The 24557-nt window shown below is 37.0% G+C and overlaps 2 protein-coding genes across 6 annotated transcripts in view; one reads left to right on the top strand and one right to left on the bottom strand.

The window, feature by feature from the left end:
- LOC144577638 (uncharacterized) overlaps positions 1–3804 on the bottom strand; it is a 191514-nt gene extending 187710 nt beyond the window's left edge. The window contains exon 1 of the mRNA XM_078336978.1: positions 3126–3804. Within this exon, the coding sequence (XP_078193104.1) occupies positions 3126–3551 (426 nt within the window). The 5' untranslated portion in view covers positions 3552–3804. The remainder of the gene's footprint in view (positions 1–3125) is intronic.
- PPP1R12A (protein phosphatase 1 regulatory subunit 12A) overlaps positions 3631–24557 on the top strand; it is a 166163-nt gene continuing 145236 nt past the window's right edge. For all 5 annotated transcript variants that reach the window (XM_009004286.5, XM_003733810.6, XM_035257105.3 and 2 more), the window contains exon 1: positions 3631–3883. In XM_009004286.5, the coding sequence (XP_009002534.1) occupies positions 3647–3883 (237 nt within the window). In that variant the 5' untranslated portion in view covers positions 3631–3646. The remainder of the gene's footprint in view (positions 3884–24557) is intronic.

The raw sequence follows: 24557 nt of genomic DNA, 5'->3' as shown, positions 1-24557 counted from the left end.
TGAAACCTCTGCCTTCTGGGTTCAAGTAATTCTCCTGTCAGCCTCCTGAGTAACTGGGATTAAAGACACATACAACCACACCCAGCTAATTTTTGTATTTGTAGTAGAGACGAGGTTTCAACATGTTGGCCAGGCCGGTCTCAAACTCCTGACCTCAGGTGATCCACCTGCCTCGGCTTCCCAAAGTGTTGAGATTACAGGTATGAGTCACTGCGACCAGCCTTTTCTTCAGATTCTTAAATAAAACATTAAAAAGAAATTATTATGCAATGGAAGAGAGTTTGGACCAGCTGTAGAATACAGGAGATAAGACGAAAGGTCCTTGTTGACTGTTCTATTCTCAAGTATGTAAATGTAAATTAGTATCTCAGGTTTAAATTAGGAGAACGTAAATATATCAGTTAAAAGTATTAACATAACTATGTACATTTTTAACAAAGGGCTTATATGAGCAGAAAAAAATCTAAGCTGCGCATGTCAGCATTTCAAATATGTTTGTAATTTAAATTGTTTAAGTTAATCATAATTAACAAGCAAATTAATGGTTAGTAAGGAATGTCTGTAGTGTCATTTAAAAAAGATATATACAGATCTTATTCTGACATAAAACCCCCAGCTAGGCAAAGTGGCTCACACCTGTAATCCCAACACATTAGGAAGCCAAGGCAGAGAATCACTTGAGCTCGGGAGTTTGAGACCAGTCTGGGCAACATAGGGAGAACCCATCTTTACAAAAAATAAGAAATAAATTAGCTAAGCATGGTGGTGCACGCAGCTGTTGTCTCAGCTACTTGGGGTGCTGAGATCATGCCTCTGCATTGCACCCTGGGTGACAGAGTGAGACCCTGTCTCAAAAAGAAAAAAAAAAAACTACAACGATTGATTTGTTGCAGTCAAAAATATATTTATATGTATACATATATATATGCAAATTAGTAAGTACAGTTTTATTTGTATTTCTATTTTAAGGCTTAATTTGCTTTGAAAGAGCTAAAATGTATCCTAACATCCCAATCTGTTTAGAGGCCATTAAGAAGTGAAAATATTTACATTTCTCCTGTTTCTTCTGCTTAGACAAATACAAAGTAGAAGCGTGTGTGTGTGTGTGTGTGTGTGTGTGTGTGTCTTCTTTTTTTCTTTTTTTTGCGAAGATAAGGGTCTAGCTCTGCTGCTCAGGCTATAGTGCAGATAGCTCACTGCAGTTTCAAACTCGTGGGCAGAGTTCTCCTCAGCCTCCCAAACTGGTAGGATTACAGCCTTGAAACACGGTGCTGGGACTGTGTTGTGTCAACAAAAAGTTTTGCTTGTTCTGGAATTAACCCTAGGTCTTCAGTATCATTAATTCATGAATTCACTAACAACTAAAAAAAAAAAAAAAAAAAAAATCCCCCCTAAAGACAAAGTAGGTGGCAGTTTAAGAGTACTTTCAATAATAACACAGTGTGTCTTGACCCTTAGAGACATGAAAGAAGATAAACTAAACTCAGTGAAATTTGCACGATTATTGGACCTAGTTGGTTGGTTGGTTTTACCCTGACAGGGAACTGAATGGACTATGTTTTATTAATAAACTATTGTTGTATTAATTTTGCATCCTGAAATAAGTGCTTCACTCAGGAATAGCATACTTCCCACCAAACTCTTTTTGCCCAAATGAAAACTTGAGATATGCATCTATATTCAACGGGCACTTTTAAGAGCTACCAAATAGAGTATAATGTTGTTGGAAAACAATAAAGATACAATGTTAGTTCGCCTAGGTAGAGGGAGGAGCTGACAAGGCATCCTTAAGTTCCTTTTATTCTGAGAGCTGTATTCTGTGGATAAGGATTCTGTATTTTAGTACTAACAGTATTTTTCAGCACCTAACATCACCAGTATTCAAAGATCTGACTTATTAATATATGTTATGAACATCTTACAAATATTACATTCATTTTCTATTTCTACAATGTTTTCAGAGGAAATATTTTTTTACCCTAACCTGGAATCTATTGCTATCCTAATAATAGTGGTTCAGAAAATTGCCTCACAGGCAGGTAGTTTCCTAATCATATTTTACTTAATTATTTTAGTTCTCAATATGATAGTCTGTGAAGCAGTCCACTGAAAAAGGCATCATGCTGAGAATGAGAAAAGCTTATTTGTTCACAGCTCTATCTCCAGCACCTAGAACAATGCTTGACCCAGAACAGGTGCATAGCATTTGCCGAGTGAATTCTAATCCTACTTCTGGGTAAAATTAAGAAAATTAACTAGTTCTTGAGGGATGCAGTCCTGATGACCCCTAAACTTCCATGGTAAGGTTTTGTGACTTTCATTTTGGCTTTTCTAAATGCTCTAAAAACAATAGTGGATAACAATGTAGTGTTCAGTAATATGGTGGAGACTGCAGATAGATGGCTCATAAGACATCAGTACTACAAATCCTATGTGTGCACGCATGTGGTCATACAAGGCAAAGTTAAAGTCTGTTTTTATGATGATCATAAATTATTCGTTTTTGGGCAAGTGAACTCAAGAGGTGGTTCAAATAAATGTCACATTTTTCATTGTATCTTCAGTGCCAGTACAGTTACTGACTCACAGTAGGTATTCAATAAATAGTTGTTGAATTCATTGCCTTCACTAACATTCCACTTAAATGCTGGACGCAGCTGGGTCTTTACCCCTCCTTAGAAAGAGATGGAGCTGTAACCAGAAATCCCTTAAAAGGTAAGGACCAGTAACCAGGCTCAGCTAAGCTCACGGGTAGTACCAGACAGGCTTAAAGCATCGAAAAATTGGATTCAAGCGTGAGAGAAAACAAAACAAGTAAAGAGAAGAGGAAAAACGTTTCTAAAGTGGGGGTTGGCAGGAAGCCAACGCAGTTACCGCAGGTCAACCCTAGTCAATAGGTGGTAACCTCAAGAACGTACCATTAAAGCCCTCGGCTACACAGACCCCACTTTTAAAAGGTTATTAATTCTGACGTGCCCAAGTTCGTCTGAGTTCCTTAGAAAGAGCAACCACCAGCACCTACTTCACGACCTATCCTCCATTCCATTCAAATAACGCAGCCAATGGGAAAATCCTCCGCCCTGAGCCAACGACTCGGAGGAGCTGAGACAGCCCAGGAGACAGACCTGCCCTGCAGAGCCTTGCAATTCCACTGCTAGCCTCCGGAACCCCGGGAGCCCCCAGCCCGGCAGGACAGCCTTCCTTCCCCGCTTCCTCCCTTCGAGGTCTGTCCCAGCCCCCGTTGCCCGGGCCACACCCGCTTCCCTCCGGTGGCCCGGCCGCCCCCGCCGCAGTTCGCGGGAGCGCTTTTCCTGGGGCGGGCACAGGCCCAGGACGCATGCGCATTGGTCGAAGGGCGCGTCCTCGTCCGGATCTCGCGAAGTTACGCTAGATTGGCCGCCGGTGACGGGTGGCCGTGCTGGGGGCGGGAGGGCTTCTGTGGTAGGAGGGGAGGTCCGCTTGGCCGGGCGCGCCGCCCCAGTGCTCTGTGGGATACTGGAAGTCTCGAGCGTCTCCTCCAGGTTCCCAGCCCTCCTCTGGCCCGCACTCATAGAAACATTCACACACCCCCTGCCTCCCCTCTCTTCCCTCTCCGCCTCCCCCTTCCCCCCCCTCAAGATAAGAAGACCCGGCGGCAGGAGAGGGGATGAAGATGGCGGACGCGAAGCAGAAGCGGAACGAGCAGCTGAAGCGCTGGATCGGTTCCGAGACAGACCTCGAGCCTCCGGTGGTGAAGCGCCAGAAGACCAAGGTGAAGTTCGACGATGGCGCCGTCTTCCTGGCTGCTTGTTCCAGCGGCGACACGGACGAGGTCCTCAAGCTACTGCACCGCGGCGCCGACATCAATTACGCCAATGTGGACGGACTCACTGCCCTGCACCAGGTCTGTGCGCCCCGCCGCCGGCTCTCCTGACCCTGAGGGTCCTCGTCGGCCTCCGGCCGGGGCCTGCCCTCGGCTTTCCGCCTCTTGAGGCTGGGGGCGGCGGGAGACTCCCTGCTGCGGGTGAGGGGGCGGTTTCCCGAGAGGGCGGGAGGGAGAGAACTGGTGGAGGGGAGGGCGCTGGGCTTGAGGCCCCCTTTAGAACAGTTGCTGTTGGAGTTGGGAACAGGGTGATTTCCGGGGCATAGGGGAAAGGGAACTGTGGTCGTCTTGGGGCCACAGGGCCATTTGTGGATGAGTGTCTGGGATTTCAGGTCGAGACTGGGAAGAGTGTAGTGGGATTGTGCCTGGGCCCCGGTGTCAGTGATATACTTGGGGGGGAGGCGGGCGGATGCTGAAGGAAGAAAACTAACGACGGGCATTAGGAGGGCTTAGGCAGATGAACATCTTTGACTTGTAGGTGGGCATTGGATTTGTTGCACTTTTTAGGACTTGGTTACAAATGAAGATGATAATAACAGTAATCTAGAGTCCTAAGCCGAGTGCCCTGAGAGAACGATTTCCTGTTTTCTCATTTATTACTCCTGGTCATTGGGGAGGGGAAAACAGGGTGTAATTAGCTGATCTGCACCAGCTGAAAGGAAGGGGATGGAAGTGGGTAAACTAAGGAAGCCCTCTGAAGAGCTTGCCCACCTCCGGACAAGAACGTGTTGAGTCTGATACTCGAAGTTTGCCGCAGTGTCAGAGATCCTTGAGCCCCAGGTCCTGGGGTGTGCACTGCGGTTAAAAAGAGAAGAATAAATATGGGACACTCTTTTCAAAGCCAGTTACCAAGCTCTGATTTTTCTTTTGGGGGGGGGAGAAGAAAGCTGGTCACAAACTTTTCTCAAAATGGATGCTTTGTGCATGTTAAAGTTTTATAGTAGTCTGATTGGGATCTCTCGATGTTAGCCAAATAAGGAGAAACTATTGGCAATCCAGAGATAATGTTGCCTTGCCTTTAACAGGCCAAAAGCAACACAACCACGTAGAGTTCTGCATAAAAGCAATTTTTAAGAGATGGTAATAGGTGACAAGACATAGGCTTTTTCTATTTTCTTAGCGGGCAACTTGGAATTACTATAATAGAAAACATCGTTACAGCAATAGCTTCCCCTTACGATGAAAAGATTTGCAAGCTATCTCAAAGTTGCCTTGGTTGTTTGTGGAAGATCATAGCCTTATTTTGAGTAATGTTGTAGTAAAAACTTGTTTGGGAGGTTGAAACTCAAGGCTTTATATTTCATGAACATTAACTTGATGCTTTTTAAAAAGAGGTGTGTAGTGGCGTTTTTTCCTTGCACTGCTTCCTGTTTAAGTGAATGATGACCATTTTAAATTTTATGTAATCGAATTCTCATATCAGACTTGGAGTATAGCGTTTATTTACAAAGTTGACTGGATACATTGAAATGATTGACAAATTGCAGGACAAATATGGAATTCAAAGTGTGGCCCAGTAAAAATATAGCATGGTCTTTAGCACTTTCTCTATTTCATTAATTTAGATTCGTTAATACATAGCAAACTTTATTTAGCTGAAGTTTATTTAAGGCATATTATAACTCTTAAGATTTTAAAACCATGATGTTGAGAGTGAAAGAAACTTTTAGCATTAAAAATGATAATGTAATTATATAAGATGAATCTTCAAATTTCTTTCAAGTGTACTTGTTTTACAAATTTTACACATTTTAGTGTGAAACAATCTGAAAGACGTTTATTACTGTAGGAGGTCAGGATAATTGGATAATGGTTCGCATCAGTATGTTTTATTAAAATTGTCAAATAGAAATTTAAAGTTACTATTGTGGAGGAACCCAATTGTATTGGCTTGGAGAAAGAGGAAAATTTCTGATATTTACATTACTGTAATCCTGGTTTAGGGAGGAAGAGAAAATACGTTTTACTGCCTTAAGATCTTTTTTTCTCCTCTCAATATTCACGTGTTGCAAGAATTGTCAGACTTATCAGTGTCTTCCTGATTAACTGAATTCAGTGGTTAGTTTGGTGTTGGGTAGATACGTCTTTATTGGGTATTTTGTTTTAGTTGACAAACAAGTTTTTAAATTTACGCCATTCGCATAATATCTTTTTGTCACTATTTGTGTGGGTTTGAACCGATAGCCTCTGCCTGCCTCCACTTTTCCATAAACTTTTTCCTTATCTGCACATTCCTGAAATCCGTTAAGTCAAAATCTTTAAAATATCAAGCATTAACATTTTTGTTATGTTTTCTTCACTTTCACTTCTTATTTATCAACTTTTGTACGTTTTTCCCATTGTTACTATGAAAACGGAGTTCACTTTGGGCAAATTTAGGACAACAAGCAGTGAAAGACGATAAATAAAATGAAAAGCCACACACACAAGAAAATTTTGAGCTTTTGAACTTAGCTTGCTTTCCATATTTAATGATAAAAACTAAAATCACTGATTTAATAATCCTTGAATAGTTAGTTTCTTTAAAATTTAACCTCTCAAAAGATCGTAGGATACCTAAAATGTTTCACCAGGTTGGTTATTGTTTTTTGAATATTTATTTGCTTTTTGGGTTTTTTTAAGTGTTCTAAATTTTATTGTCAAGAGAAAAGTTTTAGGAATGTCACAACCCACAAATACACTTTTAAAAATTTAATGGTTTGGTTTCATTTTAAATATAAACCATATTTAAATATTTATTAGTTTGTTGAATGTACTCTCTCATTAGAAGTTATAAAAGATACCCAGTTTTTAGCTGTTCTTTTTGTATGGAAACATGTTCTCTATGTAGGAGAAGAAGCAGTGTTTCTTGTCAAATTTTCCATCTTGGCCTTTCTCCCCCAGCCTCTCCACCGAGACTTGACCCCCGCCAAGGCTACAAAACAGCACAAAGTTAAGCATAGATATAAATTTCTGTTTTCTTCTAGAACAGAGTTCTAGAGTAGAATTTCATTTTTACCAACAGGGCGATAATCTTCTGATTTTAAAGCTACCTGGTAGAGTTTTACAGTATGTGCTTATATCTCTATTTTGGCATACTGTGTAAAGATTTAGGGAGATTAATACGGTTATATGTGGAATGCCTTATTGCTGATTCTTACTGATACTAGTGTGCATAAAATACAGGGCTGAGATTTTTCTCCAGCAGTTTTGAGTTTAGCCCATTGATTTTAACCTTAAAATCTTTTCTTCTTCCTCTGTGCCAGGGACTTCCAAGTCAGTTTACAATTCCCTCGATTCTGCAAAGCTTCAAGCCTCATTTTATTTTTTAGGTTATGTATTGATTTAAAATACAATGCTATTAAATATATTGTAATTATATATATATGTATATATAAATGTCTTTTAAGTAGTAATATAGTAAATACAGGTTCACCCGCTTTGCCGTACAATGGTGACTACTGTGTTCACATTAACCTTTGTAATTTCTTTGGAGAACTTCTTATTGTTCAAAAACAGATTTTCACAGTTGGAATTCAGTATTAAAATTTTACTTTTATCTCTTAAAATTAGAGATAATTCTTTTTATCTTTGGGCTTTACCAGCACCCTTTTTAACTAATTATTTTAAAAGTATTATTAATTTGGTTATAAGACAGTTTTATGTAATTGTCAGAAATTTCTCTAAATTCAGCCTAAAATGGACCATCTTTCCTCATCAAGCCCTCTTCTCATTGATGTCCCTGTTTCTGTTAATGATGTATACCTTTAGATTGAGTTAAACAGTTAAATTGTTTACTCATTCCCCTTGTCTACGTATAATCCAGTCAGTCTTCTAGCTCAGTCTTTTCTTTACAATTACCTTTCCATCAGTTCTTTTCCTTGCCACTCTTTATGTCAACCTAGTTCATACCTTTATTAATTTTTTTCCTAGAGTGTAGTAATAGCTTAATTGTTTTTCCTGCCTCTATTCTCTCCCTGATTCAATCTAGCATACATATTGTTGTCTGATTAGTCTTTGGACAATACCACCCTGGTGGTATCACTCATTCCTCTTTCTAAATTTGAATATAATACATTTTACCATTTCGCTTATGCTTGATACATCTTCATTGTGTTGTGTCCTTTATAAATTGGTTAACTTGCTTAAATTTCAATTAGATCTTTACATTTTTTATTTCCATGCCTTTAGCTATGCTTTTTATCCCCTCTCGCTTGTTTGCCAATTAAAATCCTAGTCATTGTTCAAGATTCACATTCTCTTCTCTGGGGTGTTCACTGTACCCTTATATTCTGCCTCTCCTGCTGTAAAAAAGTGTTTGTGTTTGTCTTCCCTCATAGCCTCTGAGGACCTAATCTTCCACATTTTTGTATTTCCAGAGCCTAGCACATAGTAAGTAGGTATTCACAAAAGGTTTATTGAATTGTATCTTTTTACCTCAAACCATCAATAGAAAGTTTTATAGTTATTTATATGTCGTGAGATACGTATTTGAAACCTTCGCATCAGATACTTAGCATATTGCTCTTGCACATAATGGAAATTGTATGATTATGAAATGAATTAAAAACTTTGTTGTGGATCTTCAATTTATTTATTTTTAATATCTTGAGATTTTTAAACTTTTTTTTTTTTTTTGAGATGGAGTCTCATTCTGTCATACAGGCTGGAGTGCAGTGGCACAATCTCGGCTCACTGCAACCTCTGACTTTCAGGTGCAAGCGATTCTCCTGCCTCAGCCTCCCGAGTAGCTGGGATTATAGGTACATGCCACCATGCCTGGCTAATTTCTTTTTTTTTTTTTTTTTTTTTTTTGTATTTTTGGTAGAGATGGGGTTTCTCCATGTTGACCAGGATAGTTTTGAACACCTGACCTTAAGTGATCCGGCCGCCTTGGCCTCCCAGAACGCTAGGATTATAGGCATGAGCTACTGTGCCTGGCCTAAAAGATTCTTAATATCAACCTCCTGTCTATTAAATTCTAAAGCAGCTTAGATCATGGTTAAGTGGTAGAAGAATACTATATCCGGTTGTATCATTAATCAACTACTTACTTTGTAAGAGTCTGTAGGACTCTAGGTTCTATAGAACGGGGGTTCCCAAATGCTGGACAGCAGATAGATGGGTCCCTGGCCTTTAAGGAACCAGGCCGCACAGTAGGAAGTGAGCGACGGACTGGTGAACTAACATTATTGCCTGAAATCCACCTCTTGTCAGATCAGCAGTGGCATTAGATTCTCATAGGAGCACAGACCTTATTGTAAACTGCACTTGTGAGGTATCTAGGTTGTGTGCTCTTTATGAGCATCTAATGCCTGATGATGATCTGAGGTGGAACAGTTTCATCCAGAACCACCCCCCAACCCCATCTATGGAAAAATTGTCATCCACGAAACTGGTCCCTGATGCCAAGGTTGGGTACCACTGCTAGAGGAATGCAAAGTAGGATTAGTTCCGTGCTCTGTGCTATTACAATCTTAAAATAGTTTTTTTTTTACTTTCCATTGCAGATAGACTTACAGGTAGGTTTAGTATGAAATAATTTTGCTCTTAAAATACAAATTTGATCTACTTCTAAAGGTGCCATTTTAAGTATCTTTATAAAATACACAATCCTCTCATCAGTAAAAGGAATACTTTTGTGTAGTCTTCTTAATATGTGAAATGTAAAAGAGGCTGGAAGTAATTTGTTTTGAGTTGTTGGCAAATAGTTTAATTATTATGAAAAATCTGAATTAAGAATTATTTTGTAACTGTTTACACTTTTTTTTGATGGAGAATGTTAAGATCTTAGAAAAACCTATTGGATCACTTAAAGAGCATTTAAGTTTGTTTCTAAAAGAATGTACAGTGTAAAATATTTTCTCTATATAATTTTCTCTTTAGAATAGCTGTAACACTTTATGCTGATGTCTTTCAAAAGTTTTTATTGAAATCATCCTAAATCCATTTTTAAAACCAACCTAAACTAGCCAGCAAAACCCTCCCAACCCCAAACTGGCCCCTCACTTCTTACAAATAAGTGGACAACCCTAGCCATATATGGGGTGTGCTGGTAGGGCACCAGTGCCCACATTGTTGCTGTTATAATGCTTTTTCTTAGTTGCTGCCTCTGTGCTTCCTGGCAACAGTTTTGTGGTCTGACTTTAAGGTGTCATAACCAAGACCATCTTTCATGGGCCTCAGTTACAATATGATTGCAAGATGTGACTGAGCATTTTCTAGTAAAGCCAGGTAGAAACACTGGATGGAATAAAGGAAATGTGTTTCATCATCCATTTGTTATTACCACATTTAAAAATTATAGTTCACATAAGAAAAGTGCTTTTAAAATCTTACTAGATGATTTTTAAAAGAAAATTATTTAAAAACCTTTTAATGGGGGAGGCATAAAACACTGTTTTGTTATTGCTGTAACATGTTACTTCTTGACATTATATGAAGTTGCTATTTTTATTGCCTCTTTGCCTGAAAAATTGCCATATTTTACTTCACCTTTCTTTTGAAAGTTTGTGGGCCTTCACAATAACATTGAAAAGACGATGAGATATTGGCATTTTGATGAGATACCTCTTTGAAGGGTTGAAGACCTTCAACAATTTTGAGTATATTCTCAGTTGGAGTCACATATGTAGTAGCCATGACTTAGTAAGTGTTTTATGGAGGAGCAGTGCTATTCCAAACAATAGTTTAATTTTCACAGCATGCTTTTTCATTTGCTTGAGATTATCAAAAAAATAAATGGCAGAGCTGGAATTCTTATGTAGATCTGTTTGATTCCAAAACTCAAACTTTACGCTATGCTAGATATCTTCTTTGAAGTCTGAAGAAGAAACTGTTCTTACATCTTTTCATCATTATGGTGGTGTTTAGTAGTTGCAGGTTTCCCTGTCAATTAACTGAAAATCAAGTGAAACAGACACACATATAATTTTTTTCTTCATCCACTTTTGTTTTAGTTAGCCCACACTTTTAAGACCTTTCTATGGTAATTGAACTGCAATAGTACTGTATCTAAATGAATCAATTCAAAATTGTCCTAAATTTTAGGAACTGCCAGGATTATTTTTGATTATTATATGCAGACTATATCAGCAGCAATAGAAATGCTCTTTTTTTTGTGACGTAGAATTTAATTTTTAAATACCTTTATTTTTCTTTTCCCTAATAGCAATTTATATTGTTTCAGTTGTTGAGTGTGTGTGTGTGTGTGTGTGTGTGTGTGTGTGTGTTTTGAGACAAGGTCTCACTCTGTCACCAGGGCTGGAGTTCAGTGGCATATGAACATGGCTCACTGCAGCTTTCTTGGGTTCAATCGATCTTCTCACCTCAGCCTCCCGATCGGGGAACTACAGGCATGTGCCACCACTTCCAGCTACATTTTTTCTTCCCTGGAGGCAGGGTCTCTTTATGTTGCCCAGGCTAGTCTCAAACTTCTAGATCTAAGTGATCCTCCCACCTCAGCCTCCCAAAGTACTGGGATTACAGGCGTGAACCACTATGCTTGGCCTGTTTTAGTTTTTTTAATGGTTTACAGTAAATTTTTTATGCATGTATACAGGTACATATTTGACTCTTTTTTGAGACAAATTGTAGGAAACTTCATACCAGGGATATTGTGGGGAAGAAGGAAGTCCCTTAAGTACCCTTATGGTAGGGACTTTGATTCTTTTTTCTTTAAATCTCCTTTTGTATCTGCATTTTGTTTTAGTAGGTACACGATAAATATTAAATGATTTTAAAAAATTGAACACAGTGTAAACTAATATTTTGAATAGCAGAATTCATAGAATACAAAAATGATAATTTGGGTAAATATAACAGCACTGACAAACTTTAAAAATATCCTAATAAAAAAGCTCATACCAACTACTTATTTTTATAATACTTACAGTGTAAAGGTAACTGTTATTACAGTAAAAAAATGTATCAGTTGGCTGGGTATGGTGGCTCACGCCTGTAATCCTAGCACTTTGGGAGGCCAAGGCAGGCGGATCACCTGAGCTTAAGAGTTCGAGACCAGCCTGGCCAACATGGCAAAACCTCATCTCTACTAAAAATACAAAAAATAATTAGCTAGGCGTGGTGGCACATGCCTGTAATCTCCACTATTTTAGAGGCTGAGACATGAGAATTGCCTGAACCCGAGAGGTAGACGTTGCAGTGAACTGAGATGGTGCCACTTCACTCCAGCCTGGGTGACAGAGCGAGAATCTGTCTTAAAGAAAAGAATTATCAGGAAGTTAGATTTATTTTTGAAATGGGATATATTACTGATTATCAATAGAAGCTCAGTTTATGCAACTGAGAAATATATAATATATAATGAATTTCTTTAAACAAATCCTTGAGTGTTCATTTAGAAAAGTAATCTCTAGGCTGGATGCAGTGGTTCACATCTGTAATCCCAGCACTTTGAGAAGCCAAGGTGAGAGACTCAATCCCAGAAGTTTGGGACTAGCCTGGCCAATATAGCGAGACCCTGTCTTTACCAACAAAGAAAAAAAAGAAAAAGAAAAAAGAAATCTCTAGTGTAGTAACATTAGAAATAATGCATATTTTCTGGTTATTTTACTCACACTGTTTTTTCCAAATAACATGTTTATCATGGCTCCCTTTGTGTCGGTATTTTCTGACCTTATTATGTTTTGGTTGTTTATCTTTGCATTGTTGGGCTGGCTAACCATAAAAAGACACACTTGAGTTCCGTGTTACTGCCCTAAGTGTGCTTCCTGCTCAATTCAAATACTCTTTCATGGGTGGAGACATTCCACATTGTCATGTGTTATATAGGCATTTCTGAAATGACATTCAGTAGAAACCGTGGAAAGAAGTGAAAGCATTCCTCAGCTGTCTCCTTTATAGTAGTCTGTTTAAATGTTGTGTGTATTGAGTGAGATATTCTGCAGAGAGCCTCACTTAATAAAAAGCTTTCCTTTAACCTGATGATTTAACTCACATGTGAGCTGAAATTACTTTTTTTTTTAGTTGAATACCTCTAACAATAAAAGCATAAGATTGTACAAAGTTCATATCATTTTCTTGAATATTGGATAGTGCAAAGGAGAATACATTTTGTGAGATGTCAGTTGGTACCCTCTTAAAGGTTAATAACCATATGGGAAAGTGTATTTTTATGGACAATTATATACATACATGTACATGTACACTTTCAAAGTTGTTTTAGATGGTTGTGTGGAACATTTCTAGAGCTTTGCTATTGGAGTTTCAGCTCCAGACATTTTTTAAAAATATCCTCCGTGTTGAGATTTTCGTTTTCTTTCAGGAGAGTTTTTAAATTTTGAAACTGATATCATTCAAAAATGTGTCTGGTAAATAAAGGTAGATCATGTAGTAATCATGGTGAAAAAATATCTGTGATTATATGATATTTTCTAAAAAGCTTATTCTTAACTGGAATATGATCACAAATAGATCACCTTGGATTTAAGTTAACTCTTTTTACATAGTCTGTATTTGAGTAAGCTTCTGAATTTCTAAACCTAAAGAACTGTTTATTTCTGTTCTAGATTTTGATGAAACAAGTCAATGTTAGAGCTTGTGAACCCAGTCTTTTTTGTGCATGTTTGTGTTTTCTGCAAAAGATTTTGGTGCTGCCTGGCACAGTGACTCATGCATATAATCCCAGCACTTTGGGAGGCCAAGGTGGGAGGATCACTCGAGCCCAGGAGTTCAAACGTAGCCTGGGCAACAAAGTGAGACCTTGTCTCTACAAAAAATAAAAAAATTAGCTGAGCATGGTGACATGTATCCATGGTTCCAGCTATTCGGGAGGCTGAGGCAGGAAGATTGCTTGAGTCTAGGAGGTTGAGGCTGCCGTGAGTCGTTACCACACCAGTGCATCCTAGCCTGGATGACAGAGTGAGATCATGCCTCAAATTAAAAGTAAAAATAAAAAGATTTTGATGCTGCTGTCTCTAAATCATGACACTATTTAATTAAGAGCTATTGTTTTCTCCAAGATAGTTTAGTTTCTGCAGTTTTTTTTAAAAGGTTTGAGCAGATGACATATTCACCAATTTCTGTATTCCTTCCAAGTACGTGGAATCTGCTTAAGAACTTTGTAGCATATGCAAGATTTTTTCTTTTAAAATGCCTGTTGCTATTTAACTCTTTGAACCATCATTTTTTACAGATAAAATGCCTTAATATTTCTGATCTTCTCAGTGTTTTCAATTATTTTATGATATAGATGAAAATTTAATAAATAATTATTAAGTCTTCAGTGCCTTGCTTTTATATGGGTCGTCCCCATCTTTTTTTATTTTTTTAGACAGAGTCTCACTTTGTCTCTCAGGCTGGAGTGCAATGACACAATCTTGGCAACCTCCGCCTCCCAGGTTCAAGCAGTTCTCCTGCCTCAACCTCCCAAGTAGCTGGGGTTACAGGCATCTACCACCACACTTGGCTAATTTCTTGTATTCCCACCTCAGCCTCCCAAAGTGCTGGGATTATGGCATGAACTACTGTGCCTGGCCTCTCCTTTTTATTTTTAAACATGGCTTACTTTTGTTTGTTTAATGTTGTATATAAATTTTATCCCAAATAAAAATAGTTGTAAAAGTTTAAGAATAATTATTTAATTAAAACACCAAAGACAAATGTAAAAGAAATTGAATGCTAAGCAAATTTTTAGGACTGGAGTTTGCTCCATTTAAAAGCTTAACACCCTTTTATACATCTCTATGCAAGTATGTAATTTTTTATAAATGGGATCATACCTCATTTTCTGGTTTATAACTGGTTTCAAAACATTGTATATTTTAAGATATATTTCTATGTTAATATTCATGTACATTTTCCCTTTTAATGAGTACAGTGGTATTCCATTGGGTGTGTGTAGGGGTGTGTGTGTGTATGTGTGCTCACGCGCATGCATGTGCATGTGCATATGCATCTCAGAATTTATTTTCTTAGTCTTTTCCTGATGAACATTTAGTGTAATTTCCACTTTCTTATGATATGGTGAATATTATACCATGTACATCTTTACTCATCACATTGTATTCCTTAGGATTGTTTCTTAGAAATCTCACCTGCAATTTTATGTTTTGCTCAAAATAGCATGCCATTTTCAGATCTCTTATACAAAAGACTTTTTTTTAAATTTTACTTTAAGTTCTGTGATATATGTGCAGAATGTGTGGGTTTGTTACATTGGTATATATATGTTATGGTGGTTTGCTGCACCGATCAACTCGTTATCTAGGTTTTAAGCCCCGCATGCATTAGGTATTTGTCCTAGTTATTCCTTCCCTTGTCCCTCAACCCCCACAGGCCCTGGTGTGTGATGTTCCCCTCCCTGTGCCGATGTGTTCTCATTGTTCACCTCCCACTTATGAGTGAGAACATGAGGTGTTTGATTTTCTGTTCCTGTGTTCATTTGCTGAGAATGATGGCTTCCAGCTTCATCCATGTCCCTGCAAAGGACATGAACTTATTCTTTTTTATGGCTGCGTAGTATTCCATGGTGTACATGTGCTACATTTTCTTTATCCAGTCTTTCATTGATGGGCATTTGGGTTCTAAGTCTGCAAAAGACATTTTTAATAAAGTTTCTAGTATATTGAAAATGGAAAACTAACATTGAAAGTACTCATGCTGACACACATCTGTTACATTCATGTGATAATGTTATCCCCTATATGTCACCCATAGGAAGATTTTAGTTTTATGTATTGTTGTTTTTTTGTTGTTTTGAAATGGAGTCTTGCTCTGTTCACCAGGCTGGGAGTGCAGTGATGTGAACACAGCTTATTGCAGCCTTGACTGCCCAGCCTCAAATGATTCTCCCACTTCACCTTTTCGAGTGGCTGAGACTACAGGCATGTGCTACCATACCCAGTTGACTTTTAAAATCATTATTACTATTTATAGAAACAAGGTTTTGCTGTGTTGCTCAGGCTGGTCTCGAACTCCTGGGCTCAAGCAATCCTCCTGCCTTGGCATTCCAAAGTGCTGGGATTACAGGCATGAGCTACCATGCCCAGCTGTGGAAAATTATTTTATTGCTTTATTACTCTGTGTGTGTTTGTATACAAAATTTGTCGTATTTCACTCAGAGAAGCAATTGAGGGAGACAAGGCAAACAGTGTTTGAAGTTATTAAAATATTAAACAATATCTGTATTCTTCATTTATATGATGCTGTTATTCATTTAAATTAGTGAATAACTCAGATATCGCCATTTATCATATGTCCAGCACAGTACTAATCTCTAAAAACAACTGTCCCTACCTACCTGTAGAATACGATCTAGTTGAGGTGGCAGCGTGAGCAAATGATGACAATGTAAATAAGTCGTAGAGTAGAGATACAAGGTAAGATTAGAGGTTTTATTAGGTGGTCTTAACACAGAGTGTCATGGAAGACATCCTTGAGAAAGCTCTGTAGGTTATAGGCAGCTTATCAGCAGATGTCTTGAGCCTTTTACGACCCTATTCACTCCTGGTTTGTCTTCTGAATCCCCTGTTCTTTTTGGTGTCCTTTTTTTATCAGTTTCTTTCTTGAAGATGAATGTTGCCAAGGTTCTCATATGTCTATTTGTTTTTTTTGTGTTATTTCTGTAGTTTCAACTTTGTTTTTATATGATCTGTTCTCCTTTTTATATGATCCGTATCTTATTTTTGATATCTGTCTTCCATTTACTAAGCTAGAATCTCAGGGTTGTTTTCTGTTTTCTCCTTCACTTACATACAGTCCATCTCCCCTACCATGCACACACCTTAAAAAAAATCTTTTATATATTCATTTTACATATATTAAAGGTCTCCTCTGTGCCAGACACTATTAAGTGCTGTGGAGATACATTTTTTTGAGCAAAACATATACCAACAGTACCTTCATAGAGTCGACAGTAAAATGAAATTACCTAGCCATTTGGGAAATGCAAATCAAAACCACAATGAAATACTAGTTCACACCTACTAGGATGGCTATAATAAAAAAAGAGATAACAAGCAGTGACTAGGATGTTGTATTAGTCCCATTTTCTGTTGCTTATAACGGAATACCAGAAATTGGATTATTTAAAAAGAAAATAATTTTATTTCTTACAGTTACAGAAGCTAAGAAGTCCAAGGTTGTAGAGTCAACTCTGATGAGAGCCTTTTTGCCTATTGGGGACTCTGTAGAGAGTTCCAAGACAGCACATGGTGTCACATGGTGAGGGAGCCGAGTGTGCTAATGTGCTCAGGATCTCTCTTCCTCTTCTTAGAAAGCTACAAGTTCCACTTCCATGATAACCCATTAATTCATTAATCCTTGAATCCATGAATGGATTAATCTATTATGACAGTGGAGCCCTGCTGAGGCAGTCATCTCCTGAAGTCCCCAACTCGCAACAATGCCATTTTAGGGATCAAGTTTCACCATCAGTTTTGGGAGGGATATTTAAATCACGGCAGATATGAAGAAACTGGAACCCTCATGCACTGCTGGTGGTAATAGTAAGATGGTACAGCCACTTTCAAAACAGTCTCACATTTTCTCAAAAGGTTAAACAGTTACCATATGACCCATCAGTTCTCCTAGGTATACACCCAAGAGAATTGAAAATGTGTCTACACAGAAGTGCGTACAGTAATATTCATAGCAGCATTATTCATAATAGCCAAAGATGATAAGACACATCTTATCAGCTGATGAATAAAGTGATATGTTTTGTCCCTGGAATCAGTGGAATATTATGCAGCAGCAGAAAGGAGTTGCTGATAATTGCTACAAGGATGAATCTTAAACATTATGCTAAGTGAAAGAAGCCAATCACAAAAGACTACATGGTATATGATTCCATTTATATGAAATGTCCAGAATAGGCAGATCTATGTTTGAAGCAAGTAGGCAAATAAGTGATTGCCAGAAACTAGAGGTGTTGAGGGGAGTTGGTGAGTAACTGCTAATGGGTGCCACTTTTTAGGGTGACAAAAATGTTCTAAAATTGTGCTGACGGTTGCACAGCTCTGTGAATCCATTTATTTGTATTTAAATTGGTTGTTTTATGGTATGTGAATGATATCTCAAACATTTAAAAAAGTAAACATATATATATATATCAGTATTTACTACTACAAATTTAGGCACTGACAGAGGCATCGTAATTATTTTCTGTCAGTCCCCCAGCCTCAGCCTAGGCTTCGTATTAATCACTATAGTTATGATGGTAAACAGGACAGCCAGAAATCGCCACTGCTCTAACACAGCTTATAGTATACTGAGGTGTATAGATAAATATACGGGCAATTATAAATTTACATCAACTATGTGTAATGATATGTAATGGTAATAATACAGTATGGAAGCTTATGAAGGCACATTCCACCTGGATTTTGGGAGGGGGGAGGACTTTATGTATAATGTTGTATGTTTGAGCTGCTAAGTGATGAGTAAATGTTAGCCAAGGTCGTTAGGGAGGGAAGATTACGGGAAACTATTTCAGAGAGAGGGAAAATAGCATGTGAAAGACCTGGAAGTGAACAGAAGTGAAGGATTTTTTTTTTTTTTTTTTTTTGAGATGAGGTCTCATTCTGTCCAGAGTGCAGTGGTACAATCTTGACTCACTGCCACCTCTGCCTCCCGGGTTCAAGCCATCCTCTCACCTCAGCCTCCTGAGTAGCTGGGATTACAGGTGCATACCACCACTACCAGCTAATTTTTGTATTTTTAGTAGAGACAGTGTTTCGCCATGTTGGCCTGGCTGGTCTTGAACTGCTGATCTCAAGTGATCTGCCCGACTTGGCCTCCCAAAGTGCTGGGATTACAGACGTGAGCCACTGCACCCAGACAGTTGAAGGATTTTAATGAGGTTAAATGAGATAATCAATTTTTATTTTTTTAAGAAAAATCACTTTTGGCTGCAGTGTAAACAAGGCACTGAAAAGAGAGGACAAAGCTGGAGATAGATAGTTTAGGAAGTTAAGTAGTCTGAGAGAGATGACTGTGATAAACTAGCTCATAGTGGCAGTAGGGTTGGAAAATAGTGGATGGACTTAATATATATTTAAGAAATAGAATTGGTAGGAATTGGAGGTGGATTGGCTTGCGGGATTGGATTTAAAGATGTGCATGTACCTGTTTTCTGGTTTGAACAACTAGGTGATAAAGGTGCTTTTCACAGCATACAATAAATATTGTGTGCTTACTGTATAGGTCAGCAGCAGAGTATTGATATTGTAGAATGATACTGGGGGAGACAGTCAAGTAAACAAGAAAATCAGGTGTAAAATGTACGCTAAAGGCTATCTATACAGATGTCATGCACGCACGGAGGAGGGCTGGCTGAACTTTAAGTAATACATGGAGATCATGCTTGGGGTGTGGTTTTTCCCTTGGTTTTAGTCTGTACTCTTAAGTCTCTCTGATTCCCTGGAAATATGAAGACCAAGTAGAAAACAATTTCTGAACATGCAGAAAAACCACAGGATACAAATTTGTGAGTAGGTTTTTTTTTTTTTAAGGTTTCAATGAACTACCAAAAAATGTTTCCAAAAAAAATTTTTTTCTGTACTTTTCAGTTCAGAAGAATTAGTAAAGAACTTCTAAGTCAACCCAAATTTACTTTTATGATACTATATATGTGGCAGAGTTCTATGGGGAGGAGTGGATCACAGAACTGTTGGAGAGGAATAAAGGAATGGTAGTAGTAACAGTCTACAAGTCTTTTATTAAATGAAATAGTATGCTATAAAAATAAAGTCACAGGTTAAAATAGATGAGAGTACATTTTCTCAGAGCATGTTGGATTTTTCTAATCAGTGTACAGTGAAAGAATTCAACAATCTCTGACTTCTCTCAGTTTCTAAATTTACTAAGTGGTAGTTTTCAGGAAAAATAAAGGTAAAATATTAGCTAATATTTTTTTAATGCCTAATATATTTAATATTTTAATGCCTAATATATTTAATTTTAATGCCTAATATTTTTTAATACCTAATATATTTAATATTTTTTCTTTTGCTGAAAATATTACAGGACTTGAGTTGAGCATTTGATTGAGAGGTTTTTACATATTTTAATATTAAAAGTTACAGTTAATAAGGAAAGTAAAAGTTGTACAGAAAGGTTGTTTGGGTCATTTTGACTTTGAGTAAGCATCAGTATATAACATGGCATCTTTTTCCCTTTTCAACCCCTCTTTGACATTTACAGACAGTCTTTATATGTGGGAATATTAAATAAGTTTTTCTTGCTTCAAAAACACTCAAATATAAAAAATGTTGATTGCAAGACATATTTATGGTATGAGCCCATTGGGGTGTTATTTGCATAGGGAAAAAATCTGGTAAATTACCTCAACCGTTAACATTGGTTGTCTCTGGGAGGAAAATACAGATTTTGAATTATGTCATTTTTGGATCTTTTACAACAAGGAGGGAAAAAAAAAACTCTCAATTGGAGAAAAATGCCTAAATGGCTATTCCCAGTAATGTTTTGTGGATTAAATATAGAAAGACCGATATAATTAATGAATTTTAGTTTACTAGTCTTTAGCCACTCAGGGAAGCTGGTGTTGATGGTTCAGTATTTCTGTATTATACTTGTCTTTTCTCTGACCTTTTATTTCATGAGGAATGACTGCTTGACTATATGATAAATACCTTGGGAGAGTTTTTTTAAGCAAATAATGGAATTCTGTATATGGTTAGATGCATTTTGTAGCTTTTTGCAAGTGAACTACAGAAAGTTCAGAGAAAAGCTAAGTATAATTACCAAAAAGGCAAGTCATTTTTTGAAGGACAAAGGGGTTTTAAAAGATAAAATTTGGTTTTCAGAATTTTAAACAATTCCAATAGGAGATAATGTAGAAGAAAAAATTAGAAAAGCAATTTTTAGACAATATGTTTTTTTGCCCTATTCTTTAGGAATTCACAAAGCATTTGTTGATAAATATCCATTCTAACAATGAATTGAAAAAACAGCCCCAAATCTCTAAGAATAGAATGAGGAATGCTGAAGCCCATAGTTACATGAATTTTATGAAAATAATTTTGAAGGCAGTGAAAAGAGAACTTTTAAAATTTATAAACCAGAGCAAGAATAGGAAAATGGAAGGCAACAGATGAAATGGCATTTAATTTACATACACATTTGTTGTTTATATATGTACGTTTGTTTAAAGTGATCTTCTAGACTGGCAGAATTCTAATATCCACTATTAAATAGATAATTCTGGAAGAGACGGTGTTGAGAACTAGATGCCAGTTTGAGTTTTTTGAAAACAAGTTATATTGACCTATCTTTACTTCCTTTCTTGTCAAAGTTTATAAATATAACTGAGGAAATGTTGCAAACAGTATAGCTTGATTTTTTAAGTAAAGCACATGGAAAGGCTCTTGTTATATCTTATGGTTAACATGACAAAAATTTGGCATGAATATTATCAGGATTAGGCTTACTAACAGCTGGGTGAACTACTGTATACTTGTCAGCCTGCTGATTGATTATTCAGTGTCAACCCAAAGGGAAGACTATCATAGTGGTTAATCTTGACCCTATTATATTAAGCAGATACAGCTGTAGAAGCTGAGAGAGAACTACAGAAAGCATACAATAGTGGATTTTAAATAATAAGATGAAAAGATAAGGGATATTAATGTAAACTTCCACATTAAAAAATTGATGAGTATAGGTTTGTAGAGATCATCTTTGACAGACATATGAGAAATAAGTCACTAGAAGTTCAACAGCAAGCCTTGTGTCTGACAATAATACAATAATTTTAAAATATACCAATTCACTGTAAAGCAAAAATAGTGTTTAGCCTAGATTTAGAAAACAAAATCTATTTTTCTGTATTGTAAGATCACATTTGTAGGATGTGTCTAGGTTTTGAGATTTGTTTGCTGTTCAGCAGATCTTTGACCTGCCATGGGAATGGCTTCAAATAACAAAGTTAGTTCTACAGAGGTAAAACCAAAGCTATATTCCAAATTTTTTTTTCTAGAATTGTTACCGAATTTATACATAAACACACATACATTTTCATACATAAGCAAGTACACATACTACATAGTATGGTTCTTGGAGTCGTAAAATGCCCAAGACTCCCAGAACTCCATCAACTCAATTATTTTCTTATAAGCCCCTTGAAAAACAGAAAGGAATTAGTTTTCAAAGCCGCATACTTACCCATGGTGTTAGACCAACCTTTAAGGACTTTATGACTTGTTAGTTAGAAGTCTTGGTTATATGTAAGAAAAGCCCTTGGAACTGGCCTAAATAATTTATAAGCTTATAGTATCTCATAGAACCTGGGCTACTGGAATAAATTAAAATCAGGTACTGTATGCAACTCAAGAAGTTCTTAAGTTTCTTGTTATTGTTTCTAATAAACCTGTATTATTCTTTTTTATAGCAAACTAGATTTTTTGTTTTCCCAGTTCAGAAGGCAGAAAATAAGATCATTTCCAGAGTTTACATTCTGGTCTAGATGTCTAGAGAGATTTATCTCCTTCTGAATTCTAATTCCAGATTTCCAGGAAAGGGACTAGTTGATCCATCGCAGGTTATTGGTGTATCATACAAGATTGTCAGTATTGGCTGATGGGGCTGAACCTGTCTAAAAAAAAACATACCTACTCTAACTGTAATCATGTAATTTTTTTTTTTTTTTTGAAATGGAGTTTTACTCTTGTTGCACAGGCTGGAGTACAGTGGCATGATCTTGGCTCACTGCAACCTCTGCCTCCCAGGTTCAAGCGATTCTCCTGCATCAGTCTCCCGAGTAGCTGGATCTACAGGTGTCCACCACAATACACTGCTAATTTTTGTGTTTTTAGTAGAGATGGAGTTTTACCATGTTGGCCTCAAGGCTGGTCTTGAACTCCTGGCCTCAAGTGATCCACTTGCTTCGGCCTCCCAAAGTGCTGGGATCACAGGCATGAGCCACTCACTGCACCCAGCATGTATTTTGAGGAGATGATGGGACATAAAGCTGGAAATAAGCGAGTTCAGAAAGATGCCAGTATTGATTGTGTAAATGTATAGTCTGTACAAATAAAAAGGTACAAAGAAATTTTAAGCCAGCAGTTATCAGACTTTTTGGCTTTAGGACCCTCTTTATAATCTTAAAAATTAAGGACACACTGTACAAATAAGTAAAATGGGGAAATATGAATATAGGTATATTATATGAGTGTTAATATTCTAATTATATTATAGTTTTACAAAGATTTATTAGGAGACAAAGGGATAACTCTGTATTCTTTCTCACAACTGCATGTGAATCCACATTGCAATAAAATAATATTTTTAATTTTTTGTCTGTTATTTTAATGTAAAAAAAAATTGGGGAACCCAAAGAGGTTTTTGTTTAGTTGCCTGTCTGTATTAAGCAAATTAGGAAAGTTGAAAAAAACTTTTAAATACTTTAAAATAATAACCATTATATTCCAACAAAAATATTATGCATATGAAAAATAGGTGTATTTTGCAAAACAAAAAGAGTGGCATTGTTTTACATTTTTGGAAAAATTTTTAATGCCTTAATTAAGACAGCTTGATTCTCATATCCACTTCTGCATCTGGCCTATTGTGATGTCACATACATGGCTCCTGGAAGACTCCACCATATGCTTGTAAGAGAATGAGAGTATTAATCTTGTAGACTTCCTGTAAGGGACGAAGAGAACCACTGAGCTAAATTATTGAGGGGATGTACTGTGTTCATGGCTTGGAAGACTGTGAGTATTGTGAAGATGTTAGTTCTTCCCAAAACAATCACAAATTCAACACAAGTCCAAACAAAATCCCAGATATGTGTGCATTGTGTGTTTTTGTATGCATGTGTGAAAAATGGCAAATCAATAAAAAAATGAAAAAGACCAGTCACAGCAAAGTCAGTCTTTAGGAATAAGAAAGTGAGAACACTGACCGACTCGGATGGACATTAAGACTTATCATGAAGCCATGGCAATTAAGACAATGTGGTGTTAATGCAAGATTAGACAGCAAACTAATGGATTAGAATCGAGTCTGGAAAAAGCTCCAGACAGATATCGACACTTGGTTTATGATAAAGGTGGCATTTCAGAAAAGTGGAGAAAAGAGTCTTGTCAGCCTGTCTATATGGGGAAAAAGTTAATCTCGATCTCCCCCCACATCTTATACCATGCACACAAATTCCAGATGGATTGTAGATCTAAAAGTGAAATACAAAAATAATAGATATTCTACGAGGTAACTACGAGAATATCTTTATAACCTTGGGGTAGGGGAAAATGTTTAGACAGGACACAAAAAGATTATTACCCATAAAGGAAAAGACGTGTGTGTATGTGTACGTGCATGTGCACATTGTATTTTAAATAAGAAAAATACACAGATGCATCACAAAAGAAAATGTTCAAATGGTAATAAACATACAATAAGTTATTCAGTCTCATTCACCAAGAAAATGCAAATTAAGAACACATTAGATAGCGGTACATATCCACTGGAATGGCTAAAATTACAAGAGACTGATAATATCAAATGCTGGGAAGGGATGTGGAGAAACTGGAATTCTCATACACTGATGGTATAAGAAGTATGTGAGATTTCAAATATATTTAAACTTTGTTTATCTCTTGTTTGGTTGAACATACAAAAGCAATGAAAACATGTACTCTATGGATTAATAGACATTTTAAAGCTAAAATTCCACAGGAGGTTGCTGAAGGTTTTTGTTAAACTGCTTATAAAAATGTTTATAGTTGAT

Source organism: Callithrix jacchus, chromosome 9 (assembly GCF_049354715.1).
Source record: "Callithrix jacchus isolate 240 chromosome 9, calJac240_pri, whole genome shotgun sequence".
Taxonomy (NCBI): Eukaryota; Metazoa; Chordata; class Mammalia; order Primates; family Cebidae; genus Callithrix; species Callithrix jacchus.
This window is presented reverse-complemented; position numbering and strand designations above follow the sequence as displayed.